Below are 12178 nucleotides of genomic sequence, written 5' to 3'. Positions count from 1 at the left end.
CCTTAATGGTCGATGAAGCTACTACCAAACTGGACTATTAGTTAAATACAAAATTTTGATAAATGACCTACATTCCTCTATCCCATGGAAGCCTCTCGAGTTATGGAAACAACATGGGAAGCCAAAGTCTAGCATAATTCCAAACACTCTGATGCATAATGTTACAAAATTAAAGCCACAGGCTGCAGTCATACAATATTTAGAGATGTAAAAGTAAATCCTGAGATTTGAAATTTCATAATGTTCAGTAAGCTGGTGTATCATTTGACTTCCAGGCACATTTGATTGCACCTGGAGGTCAAAAGAACATTTTAACCTTGTTCCTCAAATCTGAAGAAATTATTTGCATTGAGTTTTTAGAATCTGCATGAAATACTATACTCTACTTTCTCAACACACATTTTCTTTATGACTTATTGATAATTACAATATGAAACTATACATTTTCAACTTTTTTTCTGATGGAGCGTCATTTTGCTCTTGAATCTTCCTTCTCAACATAAACTGCTTTGTATTCATGTTGACAGTTTTCTTCAATGAGATGTACAATTTAAATTTTTTTAAACTGCTCTCTTATAAGACAGCACTGTTTGCCAAAATATGAGAAATACCTGACTCCTGATGTCAGAAACCTAAAACCTATTGTGTATATTCAACCAGTGCTTGATTAGTGCCCTTAATATATGAGATTGCTTTGGACAAGGCCTTTACAATATTTAAACCCATACAATTAAGACCTTTACAATATTTAGACCTCAAGGATGAAGACCTTAATAATATTTAGACCTTGATGATTAAGGCCTTACCAATATTTAGATCTCAATGATTAAGACCTTAACAATATTTAGACATTGATGATTAAGACCTTAACAATATTTAGACCTAAACAATTAAGACCTTAATAATATTTAGACCTTGATAATTAAGGCCTTAACAATAGTTAGACCTCAATGATTAAGACCTTAATAATATTTACACCCTGACAATTAAGACCTTAACAATATTAAGACTTAATGATTAAGAAATTATCAATATTTAGACCTTGATGATTAAGACCATAACAATATTAAGACCTTAACAATTAAGACCTAAACAATATTTAGACCTTGATGATTAAGATCCTAACAATATTTAGATCTTGACAATTAAAACCTAAACAATATTTAGACCATAACAATTAAAATGTAAACAATATTTAAACCTTAATGATTAAGACCTTAACAATATTTTGATCTCAACAATTAAGACCTGAACAATATTTAGACCTTGATGATTAAGACCTTAACAATATTTAGATCTCAACAATTAAGACCTTAACAATATTTAGACCTTGATGATTAAGGCCTTAACAATATTTAGATCTAAACAATTAAGACTTTAACAATATTTAGACCTTGATGATTAAGGCCTTAACAATAGTTAGACCTCAACGATTAAAACCTTAACAATATTTAGACCTTTCCACAAAGAAATTATATTTTCAAAAAATAGACAACAGTTCATCTGCTGGATAGCTATCTGCAATTTACTTTACAATATGCACTGAGTAGATGGTTTTTCAAGGCAACCATTATGACAGCAATATTGAATGTACAACTGGCACCATTTTCATTTAGGACCAACTATGTATCATGAAAAGTATACTGGCAAAAATCCCACATTCATATAGCCATTCATTTGTGAGTAGTGATAACAAATATTTTCAAGATTGCCACCATGGTGGCCATATTGAGGGCTGGTCATTTTCATATAGAACCAAGCAGACACCATAAGAACTCTTCTGATGAAAACCCCACGAAAAAATGGCTCTCACTTTAAGATGCGTATTGAGACCAAGAGTTTAAAGAAGGCCATATACTGGATATCAGATCAGCACCATTTTAATCTAAGATCAACAAAACATTATCAGCAGTCTTAATGAAAACCCCATGATGACATAACCATCCATTCAGGAACAGCAATAAGATTTTCAATATAGCTCTTCTGGCAGCCATATTGGCTACTGACTAGCATCATTGTTATCTGGGTCAATAAGACTTCTTAAGAAGTCTTCTGGTGAAATCCCCATGGCAATTACTTTGCATTCAGGAGGAGTAGCAACAAACTTTTCAAGATGGCCAGGTTGGTAGCCATACTTGACATAAGACCAGCACCATTTTCATTTTGGACAAAACCAGACATCATATAAAGTCTTTTAGTGAAACCCCAAACTGACATGACCATCCATTCTGCAAAAGTAACACTAACAAGAGTTTCAAGATGGCCATTCTAGCAGCCATGTTGGATATCAAACTGGCACCATTTTTATTTTGGATCAACCAGATATCATATGAAGTCTTCTCGTGAAAACCCCATGTCAATATGACTTTCTGCTTAGGACAAGTAGCAATTTCAAGATGGCTACCATGGCAGCCATACTGGAAATCAGATCGGTACCATGTTCATTTAGAACCAACTAGATGTCATAAGGTGGCGCTATACAGTTTCACATTTTGCATAGGGTTAGGATTTTAAAGAAAAAGAATTTCCCTGGCTTTCCTCACTGGTTATACTGGATATTTAAAAAAGACCTTGTATATCTTAGGTACAATGCAAAGACCCTTTAATTCCCTTTATTTTGGTGTATGATTGATGGGTGTACTATGGGTTATAGAGTATACAGCTTGGCCTTACTTCAAATGTGCACCTTTCAAAAAAGTGCTAGCTCTACTTGGTCATTTTCACTTCCTGAACTTCAGAGGTCAATTGTATAAAAAAGAGCTGATAACTTTTTTTACATTTTATATATTTGGTAATTCATTCATTGCACTTTCAGAAGCTGGTATTCTCCAGTCTGGCAAAATTCATTTTCCCTATTTTAATAGCTGCTATGTATAGTGCACTTTAGACTAATTTAGGCTGATTTTTTAACACAAGGGAACAGTCATTTTAGTTAGCAGTGTGCTTAAATCATGTACAATTTCCAAAAGCACAATATCCAAAAGAAATATCATCCACATTACATTAATGTAGCATAGAGATATGCCAACATTCTCTCCACTGTGCATGTTTTAAATGCGAACTACTTCACCTTACATACGTCACTCTCTCAAAAGTACATATTATCTGGTGAGCGCCACCTAAGAAGTCATTCAGTAAAAAATGCCATATTTTAAAAACCATCCATTCAGGAAAAGTAACAAGATTTCAAGATGGCTGCTCTGGTGGCCTACAGGATATCAGATTGGCACTAAATGACCATCCATTCTGGAGGAGTTGTGAAAACAAGATTTTCAAGATGACTATTGTGACAGTGTTATTGGCTGTCCAAGCAGCACCATTTTCATTCAGGACCAACTAAACCATGGGATGGATATGTTTGTAAAATTGTATGGCAATCCTGCATGTAGCTTAGGAGGAGTAGCGATAATTAACTAGTGATAATGGATTGGATGGAGAACAGAACATCCCAGTACACTCTTTTGGTCTATGACCAATAAAGCTAAAGATCATTGTGATCAAGTACAGATTAACTCAAATGACAAATGCAAAGTCTGAAGGCTCTATCTTGAACAGTATAGATGGTGTGACATGAAATTGTGCAAAATGTTATAATCCTTGCAGTTTCCTTGAAAAGCATATAATTACAATGCACTTCCTAAAAGTGATCTGAATAAGTTTTATGACAATGCATCAAACCAAGTTCCAAGTTTATGGCTTAAAACCTTCATCAAGAAGGAAGTGAAAAGACTGCTATTATTGATTTTCAATAACAGTGGATCTGCAATGGAACAATGCTAAAGAGTAATCAAAAAGAAGGTTTGCAATTTCTTGAATCACATTCAATCTACTGTGTAAAAAAACAGTACCAGATAATCGGATCTAGCACATTCATCATATGTATACATGCTTTAATATGTACACATTCTGCTTTTTGATCAGAAAATTGGCAATTCAGGAGAATTTGAGACAAGATTTTCAAGTTCATTGTGGCAGCCATTTCTGATGCTGCTATGAGAGACCACCTGTCAAGAGAGACCATTATGTTTTGGCAGAAGGGGTGGTCATTCAAGACAAGTTCTACTCTACTAAACAATGTCACACTCAGGCAGGGCACAGTGATGAGATCCTGTTTATCATATAACAGCAAAGACTATGCAGGTTACCAGTGCTAAACAATGCTGAATAAGATACTGCACTGTGATGAGATTATATTTACCACATAACTGCAAAATTTGGTACAAAAGTAGTGCACAGTTGTGAGATCCTGTATGTCACATAACAGAAAAAGACTAACCATTACTTGCAATTGACAATGTTACAGTAAGGTGGTGCATGGTGACAAGATCCTATTTATCACACAATGGCAAAGACTATGCACATTATCACATTATATGGTGACAAGATCCTATTCAACACACAATGGCAAAGACTATGCACATTATCACACTGTATGGTGACATCCTATTTATCACACAATGGCAAAGACTATATCACATTGTATGGTGACAAGATCCTATCTATCACACAATGGCAAAGACTATGCACATTATCATAAAGTATGGTGACATCCTATTTATCACACAATGGCAAAGACTATGCACATTATCACACTAAACAATTTTTCAATACTGCAGTGCAGTGAGGAGATCCTATATATGATTTAATGGCAAAGACCATACATTGTTGATATTAAATAATGTCAAAATAAGACAATCCACAGGGTAAAGATCCTATTTATCACCAAAGCAGGTGGCCAAGTGGTCTAAAGTGCTCACCTTTACCAATCATTGCCATCTTACTTACTGTCCACAAAAGGTTCAAGTCTTAGACTCAGCCAAAGTGTGTATGTAAGAAAGCTTGCCAGAAGCTTCCCATGGGTCGGTAGGTCTTACTGAGGTTTTCCCAGGTTCTTCCTCCACCAGTTATACTGGCAGCCTATCTTGCAGTAAAAAATGGCACTGAACCCCAAAACAACAACATATTGTATAACAGCAATGACATTAAAATAGGGTGGCCGAGTGGTCTAAAGCGTTCTCCATTACGGATCACTGCCATCTCACCTCTGTCTGTGTGGGTTCGAGTCTCAGATTCGGCTGATGTGGGTATGTGAGAAAGTTTGCCAGGAGCTTCTCGTGGGTCGGTGGTTCTTTCCAGGGTTTTTCCGGGTTCTTCCTCCACCATTAATACTGGCCGCCATGTATAGCCTACTATGTGCTGAAAAATGGCGTTAAACCCTACAACAACAACAACAAAGACATTAAAATATGATGTGACAACTTATGTTAATATCAAGAAACTGCATTACCTGCTTCACAAAGGTAGTGGACCTCAACATACTTATGTGTGCCAGGACATCGATCACTAAACACATCATTTGATGCATTGAAAGTACAGTTATTGTGACCATCGCATCTACAAGGAAAGAAAAACAAAAAGAATGGCTGCATGCAAATGGAAATGTGACGAGTGTGAAGAGCTCAATATGGTAAAGGATGAATACAAATCACAATATAACAGCTTTTTTTAACAGCTGAAAAAAGTATGACAAACTTATGTCCAAATAGCATTATCCTGACACCAGGCCAACCAGTCCTAACACTAATCTCTTAAAGCTGAGCACCAAGCAAGGCAGCTGCTAGTACCATTCTTAGAAGTTGGCCTGAGTTCGAACACACAACCTCTCGCATTTGAGGTACACGCTCCTAACTACTTAGACCACCGGAGTGGTCTCCTCCTTTTTTCTACTTTTTGTAAGGGTGGCCATATTTTACAGCAGATCAACATCAAGTGAGAATCTGAAAGTTCATAGCAGAATGCCTTCTGTCATGTATGATCAAATTCTGCTCAGTGGTTATGGAAAAACTTTTCTATTAATAGTAACAGTGGCCATATTTGATTGTGGATCATCATCAGCTAAATAAATTGGAAATCCATCTATGCCAGGATACAATCAAATCTAGTCAAATTCTGCTGAGCAGTTTGGAGAAGTTGTTTAAAGGTTTTCCTATTTTTAGTAATGGTGGACATATTTGATGGCTAATTGGCATGATTTGTAAAATACTGAAAGATCTTCATGTCAGGAAGCTTTCCGTCAAGTTTGGCCAAATTCAGTTTGGTAGAGTTGAAGAAGTTACTTACAAGTTTTCTTTTTGTAGTAACTGCATCAACATCTAAAGACAGATCAGCATCATCTGTGAAAACTTTAAAAGTCTTTCTTCCAGGATGCTTTCTATTAAATTTGATTATAAATTCTGCCAAAGAATTATTCTGAGAAGTAGTAGTTTAAAGGTTTTTACTATTTTTAGTAATGGCAGCCAATCGTAGATCAGCATCAATCTCATCAACCCATAATGCTCCAGACAAATTTTCTGTACAATTGGCCAGATGGTTTTTTGGACCAATGGCCAGATGGTTTTTTGAGAAGTTTAAAATATCAGATGCTCCATACACAATGGAAGTATGGCCGTACCATCACACAGCCAGGTAAATCATAGGATGTACCACACTATAAAAGTGTGAATGACAACACTGAAATAATTCTTCAAAAGAAAACTAAATTAGGATATGCACAAAATGCAAATATTTGACATTTAAATGACATACAAAAAAGAGGAATTGTATTAGTTTTAAAAATGAAAATAATAAAGATATATACTTAGTCATATGCAATGTATAAACTATAGATGATAATCAAATGAAAAACAAAATGCTTATATTAAGAATAACTATAAACTTTCTGACAATACCAAATACCAAATAGCAAGCTGAAAAATATACTGTTAAAAATTATGAACTGAGGGTTTTTTAGCATGCAAAGTAAAATATCTATACCAACGTATTTTCGGGTACACTTGGTCTTTACATATTTTATTACTATGTTCATTATCAGAACATGTGGTTTCAAAAGGTCCACATCAATCCCAGTAATTGATTTGAAAACTGAGAACATTTTCTAGGGTAGGGTTCAGATGATGTACCCACATGCATCTATCAACAGTCAGCATGCTTGTTATATTTCTGCCATTATTTTGCTGCTGACACCAGAATAAACTCTGTGTCACACTTGGAGATTGACAAAAACAAATTTTAAACCTTGACACTTCATTTCCATAATAAACTAAATTTAAATTTAATGTGTCTGAAATTTCAAAATTAAAGATGCTTCCCTGATATCACCAGTACACAACTGAGTTAAACTGGTGTTGCAAATCGCAACTTGTTCAAATGGCACATCAACATTTCACAAAAATAGGGGGGGGCTCCATTTTTACTTTAAATTAGTTCATTCTTTCCCCAGAAATCAAGGAATGTTATTCCCATGAAATTTCCTTGTTCAAAACTTAGTTTTCTTGGTACAGAAGTTTATTTTTATTATTTGAGCTTATTAGTCCAGCAATCGATCACGAGAAATACTGATTCAATGAACCAGATCTCTTTATAAAAAGTCCAGGTCTCAGTGACCTAGATTTCTCATAACTGTGACAATACTGTACTATGAAAAAAAAAAGATTAAACCTTGACTGCCATTAAAAGTCTTCAGGTACCAAAAGTAAACAAAGCTTCATGACACAGCTAAAAAAATACCACATATACTTGCTTGAAAGTATTGTCCAACTACAAACTTCCCAGACCCGAAAACCCTGTGCAGTTTGTTAGAAGTAATTAGTAGAACAAATAACAGAGACCCTGATTTGCAGGTGCACTATGCTACAGCAGATCAGGATCTTTGTTGTTTGCAGTTGGACTTTACTTATAAGTGAGTATACACATTATGGACTTCTGTAGTCTATTTCTTTGTCTCCCTGTGTCAAACCTCATGTATCCTGACACTAGCATTAATCTGATGCAAAGTTTCCCCAGGGCTTATCTGGCAACATAATCAAACACAAACCTTGCTTTATGTTGCTGTGTCATTTTAGTAAACTAATGACCTACATTATGTAATTCTCATAACTTATTTATTATATTGGTTACACCCCAGATAGTAAATACTTTTTTATGTTAACGGCGCTAAAATGGAAAGATATTATATGTCACTGATTACACCCCATGTATGCTATTTTTGTAGATGACAGAGAAATAATAAGAAAATTCGAATTATGGGATTTTATTTACTCAGAAAGCACGAGCAAAATAAGAAAACACATTCAGATGCTATAGCAAAACAGGCAGATGTGCCAACTGAACGAAGCCTTGCAGCAAATAAAGTCATCATTGTTTTCTTACCCAATACACATTTAAATTCAATTTCCAAATAAGTTGGAATACCCTCACAGTGGTTCCCGAACAAATGATTGGATGCCATGACTTTACAATGGGTCATCATGTTACATCTGCATAAGGTAAAATGTAAATAAATACAATGTACTGAACATTTACAGATATACTGTAAAGCACAAACTCGACTGCCAAAATCATAGACCTAAATCTACTATCACACAACTCACAGATATAGCAATGTGGATACTGGTCTGCCACTGCAAAATGTGCCAGGAGATCTGGGTCTATACAAAGATACCTTATATACACACCTAAAAGTCAAACTGCAAACAAAATGAACCCTGATCAGCCATCAGTTAGTGCACATGCAGATCAGGGTCTATGTTGTGTGTTCTACTGATTATTGCTAACAAACTGCATAGACCCAGATCTGTTGGCACATGATCTGATGGCAGATCTATGTCTATGTAGTTTACAGTTGGAATGGAATTGTAAGCAAGCATAAATGGTACAAACCTCCACCAAAATTAAACTGAAATGTCAACTTTAAAAATTGGAATCTGAATATAAAATAGGAATATTTCACATTTGTATCCAACAATTTACCATATATACTCACTTATAAGTTACACCAACAGAAAACTGCACAGACTCAGATCTGCAATCATGTAATGCACCTGCAGATCTGTATCCATGCAGTTTATTTGGTCTCATCAATAGAACAAACAACACAGACCCTGATTTACTGGCACATTATATGATGGCAGACTGGACCCCTGTTTGCAGTTGCTACCTGTTTTAACATAATTATATATGGTATATGAAGCATTAAGCTTCACCAATTCAAAGTAATTTTGGTTTAAATGTGCTTCAACAATCAACACTTGCATTATGTGACATGTTGATGCATATGTATCCTACCTGGAATATCTTTTGACACGTACTATTGTTTCATCAATGTGTAATTATCATTGGCTGAAGTTGATGCCATGTGTATCCTATCTGGAATTTCTGTCATACCTGCTGTTGTTTTATCAATGTGTAATTATCATTGGCTGAAGTTGATGTCATGTGTATCCTATCTGGAATTTCTGTCATACCTGCTATTATTTCATCAAGGTGTAATTATCATTGGCTGAAGTTGATGCCATGTGTATCCTATCTGGAATTTCTGTCATACCTGCTATTATTTCATCAATGTGTAATTATCAAATGTTGAAGTTGATGCCATGTGTATCCTATCTGGAATTTCTGTCATACCTGCTATTGTTTCATCAATGTGTAATTATCACTGGCTGAAGTTGATGCCATGTGTATCCTATCTGGAATTTCTGTCCATACCTGCTATTGTTTTATCAATGTGTAATTATCACTGGCTGAAGTTGATGCCATGTGTATCCTACCTGGAACTTCTGTCATACCTGCTATTGTTTTATCAATGTGTAATTATCATTGGCTGAAGTTGATGCCATGTGTATCCTATCTGGAATTTCTGTCATACCTGCTATTGTTTTATCAATGTGTAATTATCATTGGCTGAAGTTGATGCCATGTGTATCCTATCTGGAATTTCTGTCCATACCTGCTATTGTTTTATCAATGTGTAATTATCACTGGCTGAAGTTGATGCCATGTGTATCCTACCTGGAATTTCTGTCATACCTGCTATTATTTCATTATGGTGTAATTATCATTGGCTGAAGTTGATGCCATGTGTATCCTATCTGGAATTTCTGTCCATACCTGCTATTGTTTTATCAATGAGTAATTATCACTGGCTGAAGTTGATGCCATGTGTATCCTATCTGGAATTTCTGTCATACCTGCTATTATTTCATCAATGTGTAATTATCAAATGTTGAAGTTGATGCCATGTGTATCCTACCTGGAATTTCTGTCATACCTGCTATTATTTCATCATGGTGTAATTATCATTGGCTGAAGTTGATGCCATGTGTATCCTACCTGGAATTTCTGTCATACCTGCTATTGTTTCATCAATGTGCAATTATCATTGGCTGAAGTTGATGCCATGTGTATCCAATCTGGAATTTCTGTCATACCTGCTATTATTTCATCAATGTGTAATTATCATTGGCCATTCATATCCAAATCTACAGCAATCCCTCTCTATAATGTTAACGAAAGCACTGTACAGCATTCCCTATCAGAATTTGTAAACTAAAGCACTATACAGTACTTTCTATCAGTAATTTGTAAACCAAAGCACTGCACAGCACTCTCTCACTATAATATAAACTAAAGCACTGCACAGCACTCCCTCACTATAATGTAAACTTAAGCACTGTACAGCACTCCCTCACTATAAAGCTGTCCATGGAAGCCATAGTATAGTCTGCCTTATAGTGAAACTGCCTTATAATAATGCCTATTTTAGTACCACTTATGAAAAGGTTGCCTTATAAGAGGAATGTTATAATGAAAAGCCCTGTAGTGAGGGTGTTCTGTATTATGTGAACATTATTTTTACTTATGGATCTATTATTGACAGAATATAAAGATTCAACAGTACTTTTACTATATTCACTGAAAAAAACATTACATTGAAATCAGGACTACCTGGAAGTACACATACACAATCTATTCTGGCTATACTTTTCAAAAAAAGCTAAAACAACTAAACTAGTCTTCCATTCTTTTTCACTGCATACTACTTTAGCACCAAACCAAATTGAGCCATTGTGACCTACATAAACACCATGGAGAAATTAAAAAGTTAAGTGATGCAACAAAAATCTCTCTCAACTGTACTGATCCTGGTACTATACATTAACTGTACTGATCCTGGTACTGTACATTAACTGCAAAAATTTCATTTTTGATTGACAGTGCTGTCCTTAAAACTTAATTATCACAACTTGTTGCAAACAACAAAAAGGACAAGGAAAGTGTTAACTAGTGATTGATTCGAAAGTCTTAAAAATGGTTACAATATACCTTTCTGCAACAATTGTACGAGATCTGGGGTCCATGCATGTTAGATTCCAGCCTTCAGTTTTCCCACGCTGATTACAGATTTGTAGATTAAATCGTCCATAGTTTGCCCGATCTATTCGAATGACTTCGCCATTCTTGCAGGAAATCATGACGAAACTGTTCTCGCATGCATAAGCTTTCTTGACCATGTTGTGATAGTACTCTGGAGAAACTGCAAAGCAATAAAGACATATACTAACTGCAGAATCTGATATATCTTGTGCCCAGGCTAGCTAAGGCTACCATAAAAATGGGTCAGGGCAACCATATATTGAAGTAACTGGTAGCCCTGGAGTGGACAACTAAATATATATGACAAATATTACAATATTTTTCTAAACATATACCTATTCCATATTGTAACAATAATGCAATCGTTGAATATGTTAAAAATATGAAGATAAATCAATAAAAGTTTGATGAATTTCATACTTTACTTCAAGCATTGTGTAGATTCACCTGTCTTAAATGACATGAGTCAGGCAGGTTAGGAATTGATTTTATTATGCCTGGAAAGGTTATGCAATGAATTGCTAGTTAGGAAATATTATAGTTGACACAAGAAGTGAATCTATTAATTCATTTGTGTAATTAAGTTGTAAATTCTTTTAATCAAGAAATCAGCACCTGCCAACTGATTTAGTCCAGTTATTCATAGCCCACAGTATGTCATAGTATGGTTTATTGTGTCTAGGTTATGTCATAGTCCTGTTAGGAATGTGACGAGCTGCTAGGAAAAGACATTAATCTTATGGCAACATGTATCAGGCATCAGGCTTCGAACTGACCCATATTTAGCCTTAGTTTCTGCTGAATTATGATAAGACAATATCTGACATACTAAAAGTGGGGATCATTGTTCGATCAAAGAAATAAAGAATCCTGATAAATATTTAGGTTGCAGCTTTATTTATGTAAATGGGAAAATAACTCCATATTTGTACCACAGAGTACAGAAACCCAACAACCAGGTTATAGT

At 35.1% G+C, this 12178-nt stretch overlaps 1 protein-coding gene across 8 annotated transcripts in view; it reads right to left on the bottom strand.

The window, feature by feature from the left end:
- The window catches only part of LOC149807591 (adhesion G protein-coupled receptor L3-like), a 149559-nt gene that overhangs the window by 89417 nt on the left and 47964 nt on the right, over window positions 1-12178 (bottom strand). For all 8 annotated transcript variants that reach the window (XR_016423020.1, XM_089968499.1, XM_089968558.1 and 5 more), the window contains exons 3-4: window positions 11161-11371; window positions 5288-5394 (exon numbers count right to left, since the gene is read on the bottom strand). Coding sequence is in view for 7 of the 8 variants with exons in the window: in XM_089968499.1 (XP_089824625.1) it covers window positions 5288-5394; window positions 11161-11371 (318 nt within the window). In the remaining variant the exon portion in view is untranslated. The remainder of the gene's footprint in view (window positions 1-5287; window positions 5395-11160; window positions 11372-12178) is intronic.

Source organism: Sinohyriopsis cumingii, chromosome 1 (genome assembly GCF_028554795.1).
Source record: "Sinohyriopsis cumingii isolate HCF-2022 chromosome 1, ASM2855479v2, whole genome shotgun sequence".
NCBI classification, from domain to species: domain Eukaryota; kingdom Metazoa; phylum Mollusca; class Bivalvia; order Unionida; family Unionidae; genus Sinohyriopsis; species Sinohyriopsis cumingii.
Note: the sequence above shows the minus strand (reverse complement) of the source record. Positions and strands in the feature narration are given on the sequence as shown.